Source organism: Gracilinanus agilis, chromosome 3 (genome assembly GCF_016433145.1).
Source record: "Gracilinanus agilis isolate LMUSP501 chromosome 3, AgileGrace, whole genome shotgun sequence".
Lineage (NCBI taxonomy): Eukaryota > Metazoa > Chordata > Mammalia > Didelphimorphia > Didelphidae > Gracilinanus > Gracilinanus agilis.
This window is the reverse complement of record NC_058132.1, coordinates 481,533,065-481,559,316: the sequence shown is the minus strand read 5'-3', so window position 1 is coordinate 481,559,316 and position 26,252 is coordinate 481,533,065. Positions and strand designations below refer to the sequence as shown.

At 36.6% G+C, this 26,252-nt stretch overlaps 1 protein-coding gene across 4 annotated transcripts in view; it reads right to left on the bottom strand.

Annotated features, from left to right (window-relative positions):
- Positions 1-26,252, bottom strand: part of CYFIP1 (cytoplasmic FMR1 interacting protein 1) — a 107,964-nt gene that overhangs the window by 45,266 nt on the left and 36,446 nt on the right. For all 4 annotated transcript variants that reach the window (XM_044670404.1, XM_044670407.1, XM_044670406.1 and 1 more), the window contains 5 exons: positions 24,826-24,902; positions 24,605-24,713; positions 21,808-21,927; positions 18,443-18,642; positions 6,520-6,607 (listed from right to left, as the gene is read on the bottom strand). In XM_044670404.1, the coding sequence (XP_044526339.1) occupies positions 6,520-6,607; positions 18,443-18,642; positions 21,808-21,927; positions 24,605-24,713; positions 24,826-24,902 (594 nt within the window). The remainder of the gene's footprint in view (positions 1-6,519; positions 6,608-18,442; positions 18,643-21,807; positions 21,928-24,604; positions 24,714-24,825; positions 24,903-26,252) is intronic.

Below are 26,252 nucleotides of genomic sequence, written 5' to 3'. Positions count from 1 at the left end.
AAGCCGTCGCATTTATTCTAGCTCTTGCATTCTATCATTCAATGGGATTAGTTAGAAGCAAATGGGAAAGCAGAAAGCATGAATGGCTCTCTGTTATTTTAGAAGAGAGAGAGAAATGAGCTGTGTCCATGCTGGAATATGAGGAACATGAAAATTATCCTTCCTATACTATTTAAAAAGAAAACAATCCCAAACCAAAAAAGCCCTCCAATGGCACTCACTAGGCAGGATCATAATGCAACCTGACTCATCCATCTTAAAATCTCCAGCTAATCCTCAATTTTCCTCTATTTTCACTCACCATTAATCAAGATTAAGTAAATGCAGGGAGCATGGGTAGTTTTTTTGTTTGTTTGTTTGTTTGTTTTAGAGGTAGGGGTTTGGTGACTGACAGTATGCAAACCAGAGAAGCATCTTCCTTCTGAAACCACAAAATGGAACACACGACATACTTTTTTTTTTTTTTTAAACCCTTACCTTCCATCTTGGAGTCAATACTGTGTATTGGTCCCAAGGCAGAAGAATGGTAAGGGTAGGCAATGGGGGTCAAGTGACTTGCCCAGGGTCACACAGCTGAGAAGTGTCTGAGACCAGATTTGAACATAGGACCTTGTGTCTCTAAGCCTGGCTCTCAATCCACTGAGCTACCCAGCTGCCCCCCATGACATACTTTTAATACAACCTAAACCCAGGTTTGACTCTTTCTTCTGTGTGCTAAATGAGTACAAAATGAAACCGTCCCTTCCCACAGGCTACCAGAAGAACGAGAGCCACCAGAATTCTCTTTAGGCTAAAATGGGAACTAGGAAGGGTCGTGGCAAAAACTGTCAATGACAATTCAGTTAATGAACAGATACAGTAGGAGCCCCATCATTAAGTCCGCAGAAGCTGGGAGCCCTGGATGATTCAACTCCTGAAGTGAATCTAAGTGCAAATGAATAGTTGAAGAGGCAAAGCCCCCATCAGGCTCACGGCAGAACTATAATCGGGCATAGCGCGCTGCGCGGGCAAAATCACTCAATGGACCGCAAAGAGGGATGGATTTGAGATCCTGGGATGTGACATCAGCTGTAGGCAGCTAGATGGGGTGGTGGAAGGAGCGCTGGGACCTCTGTCTGCTCCCGTTTCCTCCACTATAAAGGAAGGGGAATAAGAGCAACTACCTCTCAAGGTTGATGGGAGAATGAAAGGAGATGAACATATCTGTAAAAGCATTTAGCACAGTTATCATTATTATTGTTAGTAATTGTTCAAATCTTAGCACTAATATAGGGCTGTAGGTTTACAAAGTGCTTCACAAATATTATCTCAGTTTATTCTCACAACCACTCCAGGGAGTAGGTGTGCTATTATTAACCCCATTTTAAAGATGAGGAAACAGAAGTAATCAAAGTGATTTACACAGGATGATTCAAGCGAGGAATTAATTGTCTTGAGGCCAAATTTGCACTCAGATCTTCCAGACTCCAGATCCAGCCTTCTATCCACTGTTATCACCTAAAAGTCTGTATATTTTCCCTTATAAGTCGGAGCAAGCCGCTTTGTCTGTGCCTCAGTTTCCTCATCTGTAAAATGAGTGGGTTGAAAAATATGATCTATAACTTCTCTTCCATCTCTAAACCCCATGATCTGAAAGAGAGCGAAGTTTTCTCATGAAGATGAATCAAATGAGACTAAAAAGTTGATAAAGAATGGAACATTTTGAGGGTCACTGATGGGGAAATAAGATATCTTAATGGCTGCTAAGAAAAGTCAGTGGGTATTAAGGGTAGTAAATGTTTTGATTTTATTGAGGGTCAGAGGGTCAGTCCCTGGGCACTCCAGCTCATCCTCCACTCAGCTGTCAAATGGACCTTCCTAAAAACACAGGTCTGACCACGTCATGCCACTACCCCATCCAAGCAATCCATCCCACTGGCTCTGTAGCACTGCCTGGACCAAAGAGAAAATCCTTTATTTAGCTTTCAAAGCCTTTCATAAAAATAAATAAATCAAGTTTTTCACATCCTGACCTCTTTCTATCTTTCCAGTCTCCTTACTTTTAACTCCTCCTCATGTATTCTATAATCCAGGGAATGGTCTCCTTGCATTCCATGGAAGGACTTTTTTTGGGGGGTTAATATTCCATCTCCTGAGGTCCTGACTTCTCAATGGGTATCCTCCTTGCCTGGAACATCATTCTGCCTCATTTCTATTTCCCTGAATACCTTGTTTCCTCTGAAACACAATCCTAGCACCAACTCCTATATTTCCTTTCTTAATCCATTTTCCCTAAGGGCTAATTATATATGTGTGTATCTGTATACATACACACAAATTTATGTATATAAAATAGTATATATGTATATATTTATAAAACAGTATATCTATACATACACATAAATATATAAATAGTAAATATATAAAAAATAAAGTAAAAATATCAACAGAATATATATACCTATGTGTGTGTATTCTTTTTATATTTGTATATGTTTTTCTCCTTGAGGGCAAAGACTTTTTCTTTTTTGGTCTTTGTATCCTCAGCATGTAGGAAAATGCTTAGCATAGAGCTGGCACCTAATAAATGCTTGTGGATTAACTGGTTTCCCATTCCTCTCACCCCTCAAGAGTAAACCTTTTTTTGTGGCAAAGAAAAACAATTAAGCAAAAACATCCATTACAGAAATCTTGTCTTAACAACATGTATGATATCGTACCTTGAAGTCCCCCATCTCTTGGAGATGAAGAAGAAGTTATAGGAGACATTTTGGACGTTTGTCTACATGTCTTCTGCTTATAAATGCATGTATGATAAAAGAAAATGCATGTATATGTATTTACATGTATGTATACATGTCTATGGAGGTATGCACACAATCAACACTGTAAACTTACAAGAAGATGCATGTTGGGAGGAAGCAGGACTTCTATGAGTTTAAACCCCAAATGGCAATTTTTTAGTTAAACTGAAAATGCTATCTTAATTTTCAAACATATTTTCCATCTGTCTCTTTGTCTTGCCTCACTGATAGATCAATCATTTATAAGGCTATCATTTCTATGGCTCGGTGCCGAAAACATGGGTAAAGTAATTCCATAGAATAGAATGTTACCTTGTCAAAAGAAAAGAATCAGAGAAAAACAAGTTGCTAAGTCGAAATAGGTGATGCTAAGGGATCTCTTCCTCCCACATTCATCCTTTTTTTTTTTTTTAAACCTTTACCTTTTTTCTTAAAATCAATACTGATGATCAGTTCCAAGGCAGAAAAGCAGTGAGGGCTAGGCGATTAGAATTAAGTGACTTGCCCAGGGTCACAAAGCTAGGAATCATCTGAAGTCACATTTGGACCCAGGTCCTTCTGACTCCAGCCTGGAACTCTACTGAATGAGCCACCTAGTTGCCCCCCCATATTTACTTTTAAACATCCCCATTGCTAGATGACACTCATAAAACATAATTAGACACTAGCAGAGCACACCTCTTCCAGAGACGTGGGAGGCAGGGTAGGGCACACAGATGCAAAGGGAAAGTGCTTTGGCAAACCTGTATAATCTGTCCACTGCGGTGTGTGGAATTTTAAGACAGCCAATTAGAACTAGACAATGATGAAAATCAAAGGGAAGGATAATTGTCTGAGTTATACTACTTTATACTGATTAATGCACTACACTGACTGCATGGGGACACAGAGCTATAATAAATATTATATAGATTATTATATTATTATATAAGATAAATAGATAGATAGATAGATAGATAGATAGATAGATAGATAGATAGATAGATAGATAGACTGATTCATTACTGAGCCTTGACTCTATATTTACTGCCATTCAAAGTGTTTGGTACTAATATCCAATCAAGAAAAAAAGAGAACCAAAAAGTTCCCAGGTAACAACTACTTGGAGTTATAGCATGGACACTACTGTCTCTCTTCCTTTCTAAATGTATACAACACTGATTTGCATGGATAGGGGTAGAAAAATGCAAACTAATTTAAAATAAAATACATTCTATCAGAACTAAAAGCAAAAGAATAAATAAAATTTAAAATAAAATATATTCTATCACTGACTATAAGCAAAAGAATAATATTAAGAAGGGAAGCAAGAAAGGAGAAGAAAAACAGGAAGATAAAAAGAGAAAGACACAATAGCTAAATTAAGAAACGACCTTTTTGCCCAGAATGAGATATTAGAGCAGAAGGGCAGATATAAAGGGAGCTCTAAGGAATTAAATGCATTTGGCAGTAGTCTGGTTGTGGGAGAACAGAGAGCCTGAAATAGCATTAAGATTTCCCTTTTGGAAGAGGAAGAGTTTAAATGAGTTACCCCTAGGGAAAGAACTTGAGTTTGGAGAAGAAAGACAGGGTACAGTTTCCATGATGCAGAGTTCAAACTGAGAGTGGTTAAGAAAAATAAGCTCCACTCCAGAGGGAGACATAAGCAATATTCCAATACTCTGATCCTGACTTTTGGTTTTGCACATATTTAAGTTATAAGAGAATATACCTGAATAACAAAGCTATAACCCAAGATTAAGAGCAGTAGATGGGGGGAAGGGAGGGAGCAGTGAGGTGGCTCAGTGGATTGAGAGCCCAGACCTGGAGAGATGGGAGATCCTGGGACCAAATCTAGAATCAGACACTTCCAAGCTGTGTGATTTTGGCCAAGTCATTTAACCCTCATTGCCTTCGAACCAATACACAGTAATGAGTCTAAGATAAAAGATAAAGTTTAAAAAAAAAAAGAAAAAAAAAGTAGTAGATGGCAAGGTAGATAGAATCTTGGACATCTCAAAAGTCCTCAGTTCAAATCCAATATCAGACACTTATTAGGTATGTGAGGCTGGACAAGTTGCACCTTTCATCTTCCCCAAAACAAACAATTCCATGTGTGCCACTGCAAGTGCCAGCCCAATCTCCCAACAGGGCAGAGGAGAACCTCCAGATCCAATAAGAGCAGCCCTCCCTCTGGCATCAGGACTACCATCTCCCGAGTTGTGTCTGTGCTTTGAATGTAGGAGAGTGGCAGGCTTCATTCAGTGATGAATCTCCTCCTACCTGGTCATACCCTTCACACCCCAGTGAACTAGAGTTCCTGTAGCTCCAAATTCCATTCTATGCCCTTCAACAATGAACTCCTCATTCCCACCCCAAAGTTTCAACTTCACTCCACTCAGCCCTTTCCGTGTGCCCTCTGGAATCCCTATTCCATAGAACAAACTTTCCTTCATCTTCAATTTTTTTCCTCTCCCTTTCTTCCAACTACTCGCTCTTACTGAAACCTGGCTTCCCCTCAATAGCATAACCCTCCTGGGCACCCTTTTCAGTACCATTTTTGAAACTAAAGCTCCGACAGACAGCATGATTTGTCTGACATCCTACAGCTAGTATCACATCCCATTATGCCTCAAAAGTATAAAATCTCTTTTATGCTACTATAGATTTTAAAATATTTAAATTTAAAATTAAAAAAAAATAATTAAAATTTTGAAATTTTAAAATCCAATACTTCAAGTATGATATTTAGTAAGATTTATTAATATTTAACTTGAAGCAAAAGGAAACTAAAAAAAGGCTAGAGAAACAGGGAAACCCAAGCCACTCACCTGGAAGAGAGCCAGAGAGGCATTTCTCAAAACTTCTACGCAATCACGTAAAAGATGCACATACACAGAAAGGAAAAGGGAATTTGGGGGCAAAAGAAGAATTCTTGGAAATGAAGTCTAAAGGATACAAAATTTCCACTTACACACTACCCTACTGTGATCTTGAAGAGGACCTAAAGTCCCCACTGCCTACAACCTAGAAATTTATTCCTTGTGTCACAGGATCTCCAAAATCTCTCATTCAGAATAGACCCAGTTTCTTCCCCGATCTTAGCCCAATTAGAAAAATAAAGCAAAGGTAGGTTGTGACTTTCAAAAGGGTTCAGAGGACTTACTGTTGATCATAAAAATAATCAACAATAACAATCTATAACAATAATAATGTTTGAGTGAGGGCATTTTAAAAGGATGAGAATATTCAAAATCTGGTAATTTTTAAATGTCTATCTCTTTGAAATTTTCAAGGAAAAATAAATATTTCCAAAATGAAACAATATCACCCTGTTACAAATATTTGTGTGGTCAAGGGACAAGAATACTGTTCACATTGGAAGCTTCCCATGTGACCCCAATACATTAGCCCCCAGTACATGTGGAAATCTCTCTTGCTACATAAGTGGCAAAGTAAGGGGCTTAATTATTGTATAGTTCTAGGGTATTTCAAGCTAACCCTACTTTTCATTTTCAAAAATCTCTTAACTGTAACTGCAAAAACCTGATAATTATTTTTAAAGGATTACTTCTCAGCAAATTCCTAATGAAATAGAAGAAAAAATTACTTTTCAACTTTAAAGAGCTACAATCACATCAATATAAAAGAATTCTGGACAAGGTATGCGTGAAGATTAAAATTAGAAACTTAATTCACTGTTAACCCACAAATTTCTTCCCAAAGGCATAACAACAACAACAATATTATGGTCTACCTTAGATCCGTGGAGATACTGGGGCTGTGCATTTGGTTGCTTATCTCTCTGAAATTCCTGAGAAAATGGTAACACGGTCCGAACGAATCTAAATGGGGGAAAAAATACATATAATATCACTAAGGAAAAAATTTTGGGCTGAGAAGCTTCAAAAATTCAAAACCCCTTTCATTAATTAATCCTCATGTTCTCATAAAGAACAAATGCAATAACAACAACAATGTGTAGTGTGTGTGTATGTGTGTATATATATGTATATATGTATATATACATATATATGTTTGTATATGTATTATATACACACAAATACTGTTTTCAGGTTTGCAAAATGCTTTATACACAATACCTCCTTACTCTCTGTTATCCATTTTGGGCTCAGAAAGAGATATTTAAATAAGCAGCAAAATCTAGCTAACTATATCTATATATAAAGGGAGGGTTTAAATCTTTTTTAACCCCAGAACCGGTGTCATAGTCTATATGTCCTATCTGTCTACATATCTATCTATGATCAATCAATTAATCAATCAACCAATCACACTCCTTCTCTCAACTAGGTAGTAGATAGCATGCTGGGCATGAAATCAGGAAACACTCATTTTTGTGGGTTCAAATTTGGCCTCATACTCACTAGCTGTGTGACCTTGAGCAAGTCACTTAACTCTGCCTCAGTTTCCTCATCTGTAAATTAACTGGTGGAGGAAATGGCAAACTACTCCAGTATCTTTGCTAAGAAAACTCCAAATGGGGTCATGAAGAGTTGGGCATGAATGAAATGAATAAACAGAAAAATAATTAATCAGTCTATCATAACCCTGTTTCTAGGGTCAAGGGTCTGAGTTCAAATCCTCCCTCCATCATGCTTTCTATTTCTATGCAAGTTAATTAACCTGGTTATTTCTCAAAATTAATTAATTTTTTAGAATATTTTTCCATGTAAAGTCAGTTAACCTGCATTCCTCATTTCCTTACCTATAAAATGAGAGAATTGACGTAAACAGTCTTTAAAATCCTTTTTAATGCTAAATCAATAATCTCTGCAAATATTCAGTTGTCAAAGACTTACAAAAAGGGATTGAACACAAAGACCATATTCAACATACTTTTGTCTTTGACAATTCATAAAATCATTTATTTTGCAAAAGTAACTTAAAATCACTATTAGGAATAAAATTGCTTGTTATACTTTAGAGAACAACAACCTATTTACATGGTATTTTAAAGTTTAAATATATGAAATTATCAATAACAAAGAATTCTGGCTTTTGGGATTTTGAATAACAAACCTTACTGTAGTTCTTTTCCTTAGGTCAAGTATCTCATGGGCATTTTGTTTTGTAGGGCAACTAGATTCCTGACAGGTGGGATGGTGACGGGGAGGCAAGGGAGGGAGCTCTCAAATCTATAGAATGAAAGTCTATGTTTGTAAGATATCTAAGAATGCCTGGTTTAAACAAAGCTTCTTCAATATTAGATTCAAATGATTCTGTTTTTTCTCCCTAACTAGGGATGTAAGTATTCCAGAGGTAGGAATCATCTCTTATACACTGAGTAGGAACTCAATAGATATTTATTGGTTGACATTTTAGTAAATCATTCCTCAGCTAAAATAGGCTTTGCCTAAACTAAAAAAACACAAAAAAGGAAATTCAATTTAACAAACATTGAGTCACTATAATCTGCTCAGCACTGAGCAAAGTTACATTAGAGATAAAAAAAGATAAAAATCAAACAGTTCCTAATTTCAAGGAGCTTACAATGTATCCAAGCAAAAAAAAGTTAACATGTATATTTATGTACAATATATCAAGAAAAGAATAAGAGGCAGCTACAACAGCACAATGGATAGAGCGACAGGACTGGAATTGGGAGGACCTGGGTTCAAATCTGATTTCAGACACTTTTTTTAGCTGTGTGACCCCGGGCAAGTCTCCCAATTTCCTAGCTTTTAGTACTCTTTTATCTTGGAACTGATACTTAGTATTGATTCTAAGACTGAAGTTAATAGTGTTAAAAAAAAAGAATAGAGCAGCATATACTCTAGAAGGCTCAGGAACCATAAAACAGTTGTCTTAAAACAACTTCAAATATTCTGAGGCTTACATCAGCATTTCAAGGATCTGAGGTTTCCTCAGTATAGGTACTTTTTGGACCTACAGACTCCTGGGTGAATTAATATGGGCCCCAAACAGCCACCTGGTGGTCAATCTTCTTGTATAGAGTTTTTTCTGAACTTAGTATAGGCTGGTCCTCGTGTGTCATAAAGCTTTTTCCTTTTTTAAGGACCCAGGGCAAGTATTCTACTCCCAAAGCACTCACTAGTCCAATGTCATCACCATAAAGAATCAGACACTATGCTAAGCGCCTTGCAAACAGAAAATAACTTGATCCTCACAACTTCTGGGAGGCAGGTGCTATTATTATCTCCATTTTTATAATTGAGGAAACTGAGGCAAAAACAGGTTAAGTGACTTCCCTAGAGGTACACAATTAGTATCTAAAGCCAGACTTGACCTCAATTCTTCCTAATGCCAGACCCCCGTGCTCTACTCACTGCCCACACAAAATGGATTCTGCCAAAGTTTGGTTTAAACTGAAAGGTTCTATCCACTGAACTAGCAAGTAAATATAAAATGTTACTCTAAATCAAAATCTCATTTATACAATTAGTTTTTTTAAAAGAGTTTAAAGCTTTTGCCAAAAGCTCACATTCAAAATTAAGACTTGGAATGAACTTGTGGGGAAAACTTCAGTCTTTAATCTGTTCCAATAAATTAGAACTAGCATAGAATGACAAAGATATTTGCCACAGATATTGGAAATACCCAACAGAAAGTATTTTTGGCAATTCCTGATAGGTAATACCTAAAATTACCTTTCTATTTTTGAGACACAGAGCCGAAGATGGTGGTTTAGTAGCAGCAAAAGAAGGAAGGGAAGGGAAGGGAAGGGAAAGGAAGGGAAGGGAAGGGAAGGAAGGAAAGAAGGAGGAAGGGAGGAAGGGAGGAAGGAAGAAAATATTGCATATGCTATCTTGAGTTTCTTTGATTTCTCTAGACATCTAAGATTTGGAGGATAAAGAGGGGAAGAGAAGCAGGGACCTCTTGTTGAAAGAAAACATGACTTACATGAGGCAAGTTACTTCAACTTTAGAGTCCTCATCTACAAAAGCAAGGATATGAGACAAAAACTGGGATTCTTCTTTTGTTGTATGTCACAGACCCCACTAGTAGTCTGGTAAAGCCTGTGGACCACTTCTCAGAATAATGTTTTTTAAGAAATTGAATGAAATGCCAAATTTCAGCTAGATAGTGATGGAAATAAAGATGTAATTTCTTCCTGAGTTCATGCCAGGTCAAATCTATCCATGGACCATAGGTTAAGAACCTCTGAAGTGAATGATTTCTGGCTCAAAATAATTGCATGATTCAATGGTTCTAACCCAACAAAATTCCAAAGACTTAGAAAATGGCTATTCACCTTTAAACAATTTCAATTATGTGCAATTCTGAAAGGCTAGTTACAGTGCATGCCTATTACCTGCATGCCTCAATTGGGAACTAAGAATAGACAAGATTGAGGAATTAGTCTCTCAGAGAGTGGTTGGTTAATACAACAAACACAATGGGACTGAAAACGCTCATGGAAAAATCCATTTGTTACAGAGGTTATAATTATGTCCAAATTTCTAAAATAGCATTGCTCCCGGTTATTCCATCTATTCCTATGGAGTATGTTTTTCAACATTTTCAACTTTTACACTGCATCACAAAGATAAGCCTTACATTAATTTGAATCCTAGGTCTATCATTATTACTACAGCTCTATCTACTATTCTCCTCCCCCTGTATACTATATCAGTCTCCTATGCTGCCTCTCTGAAACTCCACTGTCCTTACCTCCCTGATATGGGAAAGCACCATCAAATAAAATGACCCCTTTAAAACTCGTTACTATAACACATATCAAATCTGGTCAGATTAGTGACCAGTACCTGCACTCCATTAACAATTTTCCATTTAGTTTCAGCATTAAGTGGATTTTAAATGGGTTCTAAAATATGACATTTGCCTACATCAAGAAGGGAAGGAGGTTAGAGGAATAATGATGATGATAACTAACATTTTATATAGCTATGGCACTATGTGCAAGGTACTGTGCTAAGTCCTTTACAAATATCATCTCATATGATCTTCAGAACAACCCTGCAAGTTGCTCTTATATCCATTTTACAGATGAGGAAATTGAGGCAAGCAAAGATTAAGCAAATTGCCAAGGATCACACAACTAGTAAGTGTATGAAGTCAAACAGATAGCTAGATAGCTAGATGGATCAATGGATGGATGGATGGATGAATAGATAGATGGATAGATGGAGAGATGAATGGATGGATAGATAATTTTACAAATACACATACATGTTTTCCCTAAAAGACCACAAATTTCTTGAGGGCAGGGGCTATTTCATTTTTATCTCTCTATCCAGTGATATAGTAGGCACTAGATAAATGTTTGCAGATTGATCTAATACACCTGGTCAGGAAGATTTGAGCACAAATCTGGCCGTAGACACATGCTTATCTGTGTAACCTTGAGCAAGTTACTTAAACCTCTGTCTTAAGACATCAGATCATAGAATAAGAGATCTAGAACTGGAAAAAACTGCAGAGGCCATCTGATTTAGCCTCTTTGTTTTGTACATATAGAAACTGAGACCCAGAGAGGTTAAATTATTTGTCCAAGGTTGCATAGGTAGGATGCACTGAAACTAAGCCCAGGTCTTTTTATCCCAAATTCATTTCTACCCCCAACCCATTTTCAGCCTTAGTTGTAAAACGGGAGGAATACCATCCCCATAATACTTTTCCAGGACTACTGTGACATCAAATGCAATAACCTATAAATTGACAATGCAAGTGACAGAAACATCTTGCTTTGTGCTTCATCTCTGTAGTAGTGCAATGAAATGAGAATTAAGACAAAGAAAAATACAAAGAAAAGGCAGTTGTTGAAGGCAAACCAACTACAATGATATGTTTAAAATTTAATTCCTACACTGTGTCAGAAGGAATTCAAGTTCATGTTTATTACTTGATATACTAGATATTTTATGATCAAAGTCACTTCTTGGCACCTAGATCATGATACTAAACCACAGAAATTAAATTCAGGATATTTTATACAATCCAAGGTATCTCTCAGCCCTCTGAGCACAACGTTAAATCCTGAAGTTTCTGAAATTATTTTTGTGGGCTTATAATATGTCCAACTCCACCTTTAATGGTGATCCGGATAAGCTCTGAGCTGGCCAGAGACTGCTGGACTGTCATGCTGATTATGTAGCCCCTGAATAAACAAATCCTGAAAATCTGTACATGAGTAATGCTTCAGAAGCCAGTTAGTGCTCCCAGTGATCCTACACTTATTTATCCAACTCCTTTTCAGAGGAAGAAGGATAGCCAATACTTTAGTCCTTAGAAAAGTATACCACAAAGCAAAAATACTTTTGGACATATGTTTGATTTCCATCATCTTATAAGACTTTTAAAAATTAAATTCTAGCTTCTCTCTACTCTTTCACTCTCTCTTTTTTAAAAAACTCATATTGTCTAACTTCAAATCAAATACAAAATATTGATACCATGTTAGAAGAGCAGTAAGAGGGCGCTAAATGACTCGCCCCTCTCATTTCTTTCTGAACAGATCACAAGTTATCCTGAAGGCTCTTAACATATCTTGAAGGCTCTTAACATATTAAACCCTTCAAAGGATGAATGAACATGCTATAATTGATGAAAATTTGGTAAAAGCAGATGCTTTGTTAATCCAAGGGGCAGACAAGTGGCACAGTGGATAGAGCACCAGACCTGGAGTCTAGAGGACTTGGGTTCAAATCTGGCCTCAGACACTTCCTAGCTGTGGAACCCTGGGCAAGTCACTTGATCCATCTGCTCGGTGCTTGTCTTTCTCTGTCTTAAGAGTTGTGACTAAGACAGAAAATAAGGATTTAAAAAAGATAAGCAGTTGTTTCACTTCTGAAGAAACTTGTGGGCTCTGCAAGAGCTGAAATGATGTAAGGGAAAAGGATATTGAGTTCCAAAGTTAAAAAAAGAACAAACTTCTGCATTCTCCCATAGTTCATCCTTCCTGTCCCTTTCCATCTTCTACCTACCTATTGGACTGCTTGTTCTTCTATTGGATGCTAGGTAAAATGATTAGTTAAGGAATAAACTAACAATCGCACTAGAAGACACTTAATAAATATTTTTAAAAATACGCAATCTCATTGGCCTGGGTCCTTAATACATCTACCTGGATCACAAAATCTTTAGGACTTAATAGCCAGTCTTCTAGGGTCACTGGGATGGCACAATTTGTTACTCTGTGCCCAACTTGGAAATGGATCTCTTTAAACTTTAACAAGGCTGGCCCTCTTTGAAAATATTAATTAGATAGGGCAGCTAAGTGGCTTAGTAGATGGAGAGCCAGATCTGGAGACAGGAGGTCCTCGGTTCAAATCCAACCTCAGATACCTTCTAGCGAGGTAACAATTAACTTCAAATTAACTTAGCAAGACAATTAACTTGAAATGCCTAGCTCTTATCACTCTTCTGCCTTGGAAGTCCATTTAGTATTGATTCTAAGATAAGGGTTTAAAAATATATATATAATCTATAAAAATATATAATAATTCATTTATAATATATAATAACTTATATATTACATATGCTATCATCTATACTATGCATAACATATACTATTGTTTAATAGTATATATAATATAAAGAACACATAAAATATAATTTATAATAATATAAATATATGTATATATAAACATATAAAAATTTATATATAGAATATGTATGTTAAGCCTCCCCCTCATAGCCTTTACAACTTGGTAGGACTTTGCAGAGATTTCTTTGCATCCAGGGCTCAGCTCCATTTGATAAGTTGTATTTTAACAGAAAGCAAAACCCTTAAGATTCAGAAAGCTATTAGGAGTGGTTTCATGGAACTTGAGCATCAATTCTAGGCTTCTTGAAATGTAATTAAGAATATAACAAGACCCACTATCTCTCTTCCTGTCATGAAAGCAATTAATTTTCTTGAATTCTGCCTTCAAAATCTGTACTTCCTCTTGGTTCTAGGGCTCAGTATTCTGGGGGAAATTAATTAATTAATGAAATAAGTTCATATCTGGCCTCAGATACTTAACTAAATAATTTAATCTCTATTTGCTTCAGCTTTTTCATCTGTAAAATGGGGATAATAATAGCACCGACATCCTAGGATGCAATGAGATAATATGTGTAAAGAGTTTTGCAAATCTTATATAGTGTGATATAAATGGCGGTGGTTATTATTATTATAGGAAAAAGTAAAATGAAAATGATATTAGTACTGAGCTATTCTATATCAAATTTGTTCTCTAAGATGCGTGGGCCTTTAGAAGTATAAGAAGATTATTCCTTTTTTTTTTTCCCTACAAAGCTCTTTAATATGCATCTCTAATTGTCAAACATTGTTCCTTCTGACAGATATTGTGGGTTATTTTTAGGAGGCCACATTTGGTACAAAATTTTACCCTCCTTCTCAAGAGAGAATAATCTTATTGAATCATCTTAACTTCTCTGAATTCAAATGCTGTGGATAGTTTAGCACTTTCCTAACTCAGCTACAAAAATGACAGTTCTGTCAAGTGTCTGAAACACCCAGACATCTGAAGAGGGGTGGTTTGAGAAAGAGCCCACACACGTCAAATAAAGTGGGGAAGAAAAATCCTTTTTTAACTCTAGGGGTGAAATGACAACTGGATGCAAAAACCTGTCAGGGCTAGAACAGGAAGAAGGCCAGGGGAATCCCACAATTCCACTCTTAAGTCCTTGAGCTTGATGACCATCATCGAACAAAAGGCTTTGAGTCCTGAATCTAATACTTTGGTGAATTTCTGAACTGAAACCGATTTAATATGCCAAGAATACAGTAAACAAATTATGCCATGGAGATAGCTAGGTGATACAGAGAGCAGTTTGGATATCAAATCCTACTCCAGAAGCTTAATGTATGACCCTGGGTGAATTGCTTAACCTCAGTGCCTCAGTTTCCTCATCTGTAAAATGAGGATAATAATAGTACCTTCCTTGTAGGGTTGCTGTGAGGATCAAAATGGGGTAATTAAAAAAAAAAAAGCTATTTACATGCTTTGAAAGGCTATATCATGGAAATTCTACATAAGGGGAATATATTTTTTCCAATTTTATTTCATTTTATTTTTTTAATTTTTATTGTATTTTGAATATTTTCCCATAGTTACATATTTCATGTTCTTTCCCTCTCCTCCAAACCTCCCCAACCCCCTGTAGCCAACACACAATTCCACTGGGTTTTACATGTATCACTGATTAAGACCTAATTCCATATTATTGATAGTTGGACTAGAGTTATCGTTTAGCATCTATACCCCCAATTATATCAAGGGGAATATATTTTGCATGATAATACATATATAACCCAGATCAAATTGCTTATCATCTCTGGGAAGGAGGAGCAAGACAAAATGGATCTTATAACTTCAGAAAATGTATGTGGAAAATCATTATTACATATAATTGGGAAAACAATAGTTTTTTTTTTAAAAAGAAAGGCTATATAAAATCTAGCAATTATTCTTATTATGGAAGATAACATAAAATAATAGCTTCTGTGTCCATTTGGGAAGGAAAAATAGCCTTTTCTAAACTAGAAGAAAACTACCATTAGCCTCTAAAATGGACTAATGTTTCAAAAGCTGATACATTCTTTTAGTACAATGACTTAAAAATAATGAGATACACTTCAAAATCAAAGATCTCTTTGAATACTTCACACTCTGTTAGGGAATTCATATCTGCTTCTGACCTCATGATTTTCAAGTACCAAATAGATAATGTAGTTAATATATGCAAGCCCCAAGGTGCTATGTAAATGTCACTCTATTATTATTATTTGTTTTGCTTAACATAATAATGTGGAAAATAGGAGAGGAAGGAAAAGTAGCAAAGAAGGAGAGAATTTGAAACTCAAAATTTAAAATTTTTTTTTAAAAGAATGTTAAATATTTTTTACATGTAAGTGGGGGGAAATATTATTTTTGAATATATATTTTTTAAAATAGTATTTATATATAAATACATGAGAGACAGAGAGAGGGAAGGAAGGAGAGAGAGAGATGGAGAGAGAGAAAACAGTGAAAGGAAAGCCAAACAATTACACAAACAATTTAGAAATTTATTTTATTTAAGGCAGAAGCATTTATTATAACCAAACAACTTTTCAAAATATTTTCCAAGGAACTTGAGTTTTTTGAGAAGTTAATAGAAAAGGAAGCTTCAGCAAAAAGCAAAAGAAATGATGACTATCTGACAAAGTAAGTTATGTCTTCTTCTTCTACTGGACTTTTAAGATCCATGAGGATAAGGATTTCGTGTTATTAGAACTTTATCAGTAGAATACTTCCACCAGTGCCTAAACACAGTACTTTCCATACAGCAGGGATTTAATAAATGTTTCTTCAAAAATTGAATAAATATTGTTGAAGGAATTCTGACATTAGGCCAGGCATCTGGAACAAAGGTGAGCTGTCTTCCCAATAAGAATGGGGGCTCTTTGAGAGAAGAGACTGTGTGACTTTTCTATCTTGGGGGCACTTTGGACATAGTAAGCACTTAATAAAAGTTTTATTCATTCGTTTGCTCATTCCTTGGTGGGAGAGGGAGGCCTTCCAACTCTGAGGTCTTAGAATAATAAAGATTTTCATAATTAAAGTCTGTGATAATCCTTTTAGGCCAATAGTGGATAGAAAGCAATATAGTATAAAAGCAAACTGTATTGCTGAGAATGAGAGACCTGTTATCTACTGCCTTAGCTCTAGGGACAGCCCCATCTCCTTCATGCCATTTTACATGTAAGTAAGACCAACATTGTCATCCTACCCTATGATCAAGATGTATTTAGATCAAATTACTTTACATTGATTGTTTTTTTAATCTTTACCTTCTGTCTTAGAATCAGTACTAAATATTGGTTCCAAGGCAAAGAGCTGTTAGGGCTAGGCATCTAGGGTTGAGTGACTTGTCCAGGGTCACACAGCTACAGCCAGATTTGAACCTCCTGTCTCCAGGCTTGACTGTCTATCCACTGAGCCACCTAGTCACCCCACCTGATATTTATTATTAAAGTCAGAACTATCTGTAAAACAGAATTTACAAATTCACTTAGAGACTGAATTATTTTCTGTAGAAAATAAAACAGTGACATCTAGAGGTAGCTTAAAAAAAGAAATCTTATGATAGTAATCTAAATCAAGTCTCCTGTATTTGTATCTCTTGGCTAGGCAACAATGAACCCAAGTGTTTGGACAAGTGTATCCATTAATCAATCAACAAGCATTTATTAGTCATGTAGGTGCCAGTCAATGCACTAGGTGCTGGGGATACAAATGCCAAAGCATGAAACAATATCTCCTCAAAGATTACAGCCCTTGAGTGGGATGGGGCTGAACTCAGATTCATTTCAATAATAGCTGTAAAATGGGGAAATAGAAAAATCTCTAAAATTAACTGTGGAAACTAAATTATCATGCATACCCAAAGACAGCCCTACCTAAAAGCAAGAAGGGGAGTATAGATATTAATTTTTCTCCCTAAGCACCTCCTACTGTATTTCCCATCCCCCAATATTTTTAATTAATAACAATTATTCATTATAATTCACTGTAATAATTTATTGTAAAATTTTATCATAATAATTAATAACAATAATTTAAAAAATTATCATTGGGACATCCAAGCAAGGTAGGGAAAGGGACAGAGCACCAGGCCTGGAGATTCAAGGTCCTGGGTTCAAATCTTACTTCAGACATGTCCTAGCTGTGCAACCCTGGGCAAGTCACTTAACCCCCATTGCCCAGCCCTTGATGCTCTTCTATCTTAGAATCGAAAGAAGGTATCAGAAGGTAAAGGTTTTTGTTTTTTTTTAAAAAGTCATTGCATTCATCTCAGAACAATTAGTAGCTGTGCTAACTATAATTGACAATCTATAGACAGTTCAACTGTTGGCACTAGACTGTCAAAAGAGCCAATATTTACTTCTTTTTTATTTTTTAAACCCTTACCTTCTGTCTTCAAATCAATACTGGGTATTGGTTCTAAGGCAGAAGAGTGGTAAGGGCTAGGCAATGGGGGGTAAGTGACTTGCCCAGGGTCACACAGCTAGAAAAGTGTCTGAGGCCAAATTTGAACCCAGGACCTCCCATCTCTAGACTTGGTTCTCAATCCACTGAGCCACCCAGCTGTCCCCCCTACTCCCCAATGTTTACTTCTAACCAAGCAATGGGCAAAGTCCAACCAAACCCCAAGCCCAAAGGTGCAATTTAAATGCCAACATAAAAGCAGAGTATTACTTTGAGTTCAAATTGCACTTCAAAGGAATTCCGAGTGTTTCAGTGGAAGGGTAGGAGAAACAAAAAGAAATAAGAATTCTCTGGGGATAATTAAATGGGGAAGAAAATCCTGGGGGACACAGCAGAAGGGCAGGGTCACTCTTTGAAAGCTCTGATTTTTGAGCTAATTTTCGCTGATGAATGAATAGAGAAGACAATATGGTGGAGGGGTGACAGCACTAAAGGGTTTGAGGGTCCAAAGACCTAGGTTGAAACCTTGCTTGTGCCTCTACTTTGGGCAAGCCATTTAATGTCCTCAGGCCTCAAGTTTTCTCAACTATAAATTGAGGTGGCTGAATTAAACAGTCTTTGAAGCCACTTCCAGCTTTGCAACTATGATCCTGTGAATGAAGAGCCATCCACAAGTGGCTTCTCCTACCTGTGTACCATTTTGAAATCTGGCATGATTCCCACAACAGGATGAATAAAGAAGACAATGCTAACCTGTTGGTAGACCCATTGTAGCAGTAGTTTGGAAGAAAGTCATAGTTGAGTTCCCAAAAGACATGCAGAGTGATTCTTCCATATGGTGCAGATACATTATGGTTGGCCTCTCGGAACATCGCATCGAAGCTATCCAGCGTCATGTACTTGCTCAGTAGTTTGTGGGTCATTCGGTTTATTTCTACAAGACCATCCAGCTCCTGACCACGAAGAGATAAAAGAAATGAGCTGAAGATAACAGAGAAGGCGTGAAACATACAATGAGAAAATGGACTGAGATGGTTAATGGAGAAAAACGCTTTTCATGACTTCTCTATGTAATGGGTATCCCATTTCTTGTCTTCTCAGTGGGTAGGGAAGGGGGCAGAGGGAGGAACAGAATTTGGACCTGAAAACAAATAAATAAACATTTTAAAATGGAATATGGATTGACATAAAACCTTCTGATTGGACTTCCTCAAATCTCTCCCCATTCCAATCTATCATTCACACAACTGCCAAAATGATTTTCCTCACATATATCTTAGACCAGATCACTCCACCACCCCCAGAAAAAAATAGATAAAAATTAGATAAAATCAAGTGGCTTTTTATCACTTCCCACTTTTAAATGTAAATTCTTCTCTTAAGCATCTAAAGTTCTTTACCATTTAGCCCCTTCTTTTCTTCCAACCTTTAAACACATTACTCCCCCCCTCAACATATACTTTAAACTTACTGTTCCTCACAAAGAACAATAAAATATGTGTAGGTATTAAGGAGGGGCTTGAAATGCCCAATGCTATTATGCACGTCCCTTCTATCTGCATGTAAAAACCAAACTTCTCTTAGGGAGAAGGATCTCAGAACTTTGATTAACATAGTAAACAGCAAAGACTTAAAAAAGAATGATGGCATTTCCATTTCTTGACAGAGAGACAAGATCAGAAAATGGAGAATAAGAGATGCACTCTCCACCATAACTAATATGTTGATTCTTTTTGCTAGACCACAGACAGCTGTGACAAGGGATAGATAGCTTGTTTATTTATTGGTGAGGTTGAGGATGGAGAAGAATGGACAGCCAAAATTAGTGCACTGTGATAGATGTGCCCAAAAAGGAATAACAATAAAATAGCTTTTAAATGCACAGAAGACCACAAAAAAATCCAGGGAAAGACATAAACAGAGAAGTTGTATTATTAACTCTATAATTTTTTTTATATATGTATGTATGTATATATATATATTATGTGTATGTGTATAAGTAGTAGGCCACCATAATTTAATTGTAATTAAATTGTAATTTAATAAATAAAAGGCCAACATACTATATATGTATATGTATTATGTGTATGTATATATGTATAAGTAATAAAAGGCCACTATAAGTTATGTAATATAATAAATAAAAGGCCAATACTATATATTATTTATATTATATGGATGTGCATAAGTAATAAAAGGCCACTATGATATATGTATACATTATATAGATATATGTATTCTATATGTATATTGTATAAGTAATAATTTACGCACATTATATATTTATTATATATGCATATAAGTAATAAAAGGCCACTATAACATGTGTGTATAGATATATTATATATGTATATGTGTATAAGTAATAAAAAGCTGCTATATTGTTGTGTAATTAGAAACCTTGGACTTCATCTCCCAGAATCCTTTTCCCTTCATCCACAGAGCGTCCTTATGTATTGTAAATAAGTTTACTGTAACCCCACCCTCCCGCTCTCTTCTCTTGCAACTGCGACGGGGTTAGCACTCTTTTTATTCTAGCTTTTTTATTTTCCTTTACTTCAAGCTATTATTAATAAATCTCATTAAAATAATACATGAAGATATTTGTATATTAATTTTAAGCTTACATTATATATGTATAATAAAAAGGCTACTATAATATATGTACTATAATAAATAAAAGGTCACAATAATATACTAATATGTATAAGTAATAAAAGGCCACTATAATTTATGTAATATAATAAAAGGCCACTATATTATACATGTACATGTGTACAAGTAATAAAAGGCCACTATAATCTATGAATATATTATATATGTATATAATACATGCACACACACATATATGCATATATGGGATGCATACACATCTTTTAAAACAAATGCCACATAACAGAAGCTCACAGTTACTTATTGTTAAAAGTAGGACCAGTTAGCAATGATGTCTCAGCAGGCTCCAAGGCTCTGGCTGCAAAACCTCTAGCAAAGGGGAGGGGAGTAAGTGGATGAAATTCTTTCTCCTCCCCCTCTCTTGGCAGTTGAAGCTTCTGGCAACTGCTATTAACAGAATCCTTCTCAGTCCAGATATGGTGGCTATCTGACTTAACTTTCACAGGGCTAAATTGGCTGGCAAAAAGGGAATAATCCCACAGAAATTGGCAACTTCACTGTTTGAGGCTTATTCCCAAAACACAAGATGGTTAATGTGCTCAGGATGTCTTCAAACAGCTTCCTTGATCACTGGATGTCAACTACTTTCAGGATCTGCCAAGATGGAGATTTGACTTACGCAATGTATGCCCTAGGCTTATCTAGCCTGAACTACAACACCTCACTTATACACTCTTAACAAGAGAAGGAATTTATTAATTCAGGGAAACTGGGAAGGAGGGAAAAGGTCTAGGTTTGAGGGTGAGGTAAAATCTATCTATGATCTTCAAGCTGTCAGAGTGGCTATCCCCACGGAGGAGAAAGCCTCTGAATAAAACTATTTCTCCCTAAACTCCCTCACAATCTAAACTATCTCCTAAAATCTAATAATAAGTCCAAGATAGTAGAAGTGGTCTTGATTATAGATCTGTAGTTGTTTAGGGATTGGCTGGGACACTGCTTACAAAGTTTTGTCACAGTGCTCACAGCCTTTGGGAAAACAGTCTGGTTAGAGTCTGTAAGGAGAACTTAGCAACAATCCACCCTGCTCTCCGGGTTAGAGATAAGCTAAGCTACTGAGAAGACGTAATCCTACCCCTTCCAGCCACCCAACTCCCTCTGTCCCCCCAAAGAGTGATCTTGCCAAGCTGGGTGACTTGCTTTTATACCCACATTCTTAACTGTCCCAACAGCCCCCTCTCCTGGAGTTCTGGGGGTACTGTGGAGTCCTGTGAGGCAGTACACCCCACTTAAAATTATCTATGTTACACTTATACAAGCCTTTTTCTTTCTTTTTTTTTTTTTTGTTTAAAAATGTATCCAACACACAGTAGGCGTTTAATCAGTGTTAGCAAACTGTTGATAATTGTTAAATTTGCAATAAAAAAAGAGAATGTTGAAGCTGAGTCCCAGGTCTGAATGCTCTAACCATGAGTGACTGGGACAGTACAAGTTCTGGTACTCACCACTATGGAGGTCAGGTCCTCACTTTCAAATCTCCCAATTGCCAGCTCCATGGACTTATATACAGCGGCTGAAATACGTTGAGTAATCAGACGATTGAGGTCTATGGACCTACCAAGGAGCTGAAAGAAAAGGGACCAATAAAAAAGTTTTCCTAAATAGCCTTCAACAAACCAGTTTAATAAAGAGTTGAAATCTGGTTATAGATTCGTAGACAATGTTAAAGGTTCATGGAGATTCGGAAAGGGAATACTTGTTTTCATGCGTTCTGTCCTCATCTGCACCTCTGTAAGAAAGGCTTCCCTTTGAGAGCCTGCTGGGGTCTACCACACAGGGTGGATCTTAAATAATATCCGTAAAAAACTTTGGGAGCCTGAAAGGACTAAATGAATGCTAGAGAACTTTGCTAGGTAATACAGTAAGATCATTCCTACTTATCTTATTTCTCCCACAGTACTGGTCATGCAGTTATTGTTCTAATACAAAATGTAGAACTGGAAGATTTTAGGGTATAAAAGAGACCTTAGAGATAGTCTTGTTCAACTCCCTCAACTTACATATGAGGAAACTGAGGTTCAGGAAAATCAAATGATTTTTCCCAAGCTTAGATTATTATTCAGTGGTATAAACTGGAATAGAATCCAAGTATCTTAAGCAAAATTCCAGGTATTTTTCTCCTTTTCAGTTTGACAATGATATAATTGACTTCTATTATATGGCTCTATACTATTATCAGGTGTATTTTTAAACTAATTATTGCAATATAATGAAATAACCAATTTTACCAACATTGTAAATAGAGGGATAAGAGAAAACAAGAGTAATTTATGTTTGTGATTAAAATATATTATATGGGGACAGCTAGGTAGCTCAGTAGATTGAGAACCAGGACCAGAGATAGGAGGTTCTGAGTTCAAATTTGATTTCAGATACTTCCTACCCAGAACTGCAAATGCCCCAATACAAGGAATAAAAATAATCTAAGATTGCTGGATACTACACCCCATTCAATTTAGTTTTTATTCAAACGAGTAACCTTAATTTCCATGTTCACATGACAATAAGCGAGTGACAGTGCAGCCAAAATAGGTAATTTATAATTTAGCTTGTTTTTTCTGTTTTGTTTTGCTTTTTGTTGTGTTCCACACCGCCCCCCCCCCCCCCGCCCCATATCAGTTCCTTAAAATGGACATTCCTGGATATATTTTGCATAACACACATACAACCCAGATCAAAATGCTTGTCAACTCTGGGAGGGGGGAGGGAAGAAGGAAGGGTGACAACATGAATCATATATCTTTGGAAAACTTATGTGTAAATTTGTTATTAAACAATAAAATAGTGGTCAACTGGGTGGCTCAGTGGATTGAGAACCAGGCCTAAAGACAGGAGATCCTGGGTTCAAATTTGACCTCAAGACACTTTCTAGCTGGGCGAACCTGGGCAAGTCACTTAACCTCCATACCTTCACATACAGAACCAATACATAGTATTGATTCTAAAACAGAAGGTAAGGGTTAAAAAAATTTTTTTAATAATAAAATAAAGATAAAACTCAAAAGAAGCAGCAGCAGCAACAGAAGCAGTAGCAGAAGGAGAAGGAGAAGAAGGAGGAGAAAGAGAGGAAGGAGAAAGAGAAGGAGGAGGAGAAGGAGAAGAAGCAGGAGGAGAAGGAGAAGAAGCAGAAGGAGAAGGAGGAGGAGAAGAAGCAGGAGAAGGAGAAGGAGGAGAAGAAGCAACAGCACAACAGCACAATAACAACAACAACAACAACAAGTCGATCTCAATGCCTGATCTGGCATCACTCAACCTGGAATAGAGATAAAGATCCTTCTCCAAGTGTGTCAGTTAATAAAAACAATGATAAGCATAAAAAAAAGGACATTCCTGGGAATAAAGAAATGATGTCTGAGAAGTCATTTAAATACCCCCTGCCTAGCCCTTACCTCTTCTTCTGCCTTTGAACTAATACACAGTTTTGATTCTAAGACAAAATCCAGGGTTCAAACCAATTTTCTGACCTCCAACTCCAGCACTCATTCCATTACGCTACACTGCCTCTTTTCAAAGGTTTTCTCTGATTCTCCCAAAGTACTACTTATTGTTGGTTTTTTGATGGGAGCCAGAACACAAACAAGTGTTAGAGAAATTCATCAAATCTTTGTGTGTGTTGGGGGTGGAGGCAGGGTTGAAATCAAAATGTCGGCCTCACAGACTTTGGTCATGGGAGGAAAAATCAAGAGTCAACATATTAATGATAACTTTTCTCCCAGGGAAATCCCCAAGCAAGGGCTACCACACAAGCTCTTCTCCTCACAATCCCTCATGCACAAGGGACTTTCAAGCACTTCCTCTGCGTGACTCATGGAGAAGGGAACCAACAACCCACTTCTCATGGAAACCTGCCAAAGTCTGGGGCAAACAAACCCTGACCATCAGGGAATGGATGTGAACTGCCACCAGAGAGAGCCACATTCATGGCCACCAGTATGACGTGGGCAACAGTCTTTGTTTGACTCTTCAGCTCTTGGGGAGAATGACTGTCTTCCTGCTTAAGACTCATATTCTCTTCTGACCCCTCCCTGGTCCCTTTATTACTAGTCAGAAAGCTGGTCGGAGGGCAGACAGGGCTGTGGATACAGCTCCCCAGGACGTAATGTGTTTTACAACTCAAGTGCTATCCGTGTAAGCAGAGACCGCCACACAAATCCCTACCAATATCCATTTTTACATCTATTTCTAGCAACTAAAAACCAGCTAACACTTTCCTATTATAACCAAAGAAAAAAGCTCGCTTACTTGCACATGTCTCTGCTTTAGTAGTGTCTCATAGCGGTTAGATGGTGGCAAGTGAATCGTGGCTCCTTGATTCTTGCATTCTGACCGTAACCTTTTATCGAGAAGCAAACTAGGATGGAAAGGAAGAGGGCAGATAGTTTGTTACCTGATGAATGGCAAATTCTAAAGAAAAAGGTGAAACGTTATTTTGTCCCAATATCATAAACCTAATTAACACTTACCTTCCTGCCATAACCTTGTAATATGCAAATATCTGATCTGCTAATTTGTAGACAAATTGGTCAAAACACAAATTCACCTGAAAAAAAAAAAAAAACAACAACCATGTACCAAGTTTTTAATAGGGTCCTAGGTATGGGAAACTGCCCAAGAACACTGGCCTTTTGTGAGATGTTAATTTAGTGAGAAGAAATTTTCTTCTTTCTTTCTTCCTACTTAATTATGAAGGATAGTTCTCAAAGAGGGTTTGAGGAGTAATATTATGGGAAATACAGATGATATACAAACAAAGGCTTTCAATAAACTTCTTTTCTTAAAATAACACTAGGATGATCATTCTAATAGAAGATCTGCCTGATCTTATGATCTATTATAGAGCTCTAAAAAATTATTTCTACTCCCTGCCAAGATTCCTTATTTATTTTTTTGTGAAACTGATGAAGAAATGATTGGAGAAAATCTCTTTTAAAATCATTCAACAACCGAATATAAGAAATAGCAAATTATAATTGTACTGACAATTAGTAAGAGCAGTACTCAGTCACTATATTCTTCCCCCATTCTTGCTGCCTAGTTCACTGAATTCATTATAATTTTCATCTATCTTGCATTTATTTATTTATTATTATTTTAAACCCTTACCTTTTGTCTTAGAATGAATACTAAGTATTGGTTCCAAAGCAGAAGAGTGGTAAGGGGTAGGCAATGGGGGTTAAGTGATTTGCCCAGGGTCACACAGCTGGGAAGTGTCTGAGGCCAGATTTGAACCTAGGACTTCCTGTCTCTAGACCTGGCTCTCAATCTACTGAGCCACCCAGTTGCCCTTCTTAATTTATTTCAAAATAAGAAGGAAAAAAAATATCTCTTTCAAATATGGAACACCCCAGTCTTCACATCCCTATATCCCAAGATGTAGTGATCACAATGCACTAACTTCCAAGGCCTGGAAAAATGTGAGCTATGTGATACCATTATAATATTTATGTTCAGTACTTTTAATTTTTCGTGGTAGTCATCTTCTATCTCATGTTATCCTCAAATAACAGTGTAGCCTAACTAACACCTTCAGATCCTCATACCATCAGGATTATCATAACACTGGTAAAATCATTGGACATGGAATTAAAAGAACTAGTTTCTAAAATTCTGGCTGTCAGAGACTTTAGACAAATCATTCAATATCTTTGAACCTCAGTTCCCTTATTTGTAAAATGAAGATAACATTCACCCTACTTACTTCACAAGTCAAATTATAGCACATACCTCAAATTCTTTTTAACCTTAAAGGACTATCTAGGTAAGGGTTACTTGTTAATTTTGCAAGACAGTTTTATTTACACTCACTGGTTTTTAACAAGGAAAGATCACTCCATAGCGGGTCCAGACTATTGTTAGTTAGTAAAAACTTTTGAGAAAAAAAATGCCATTA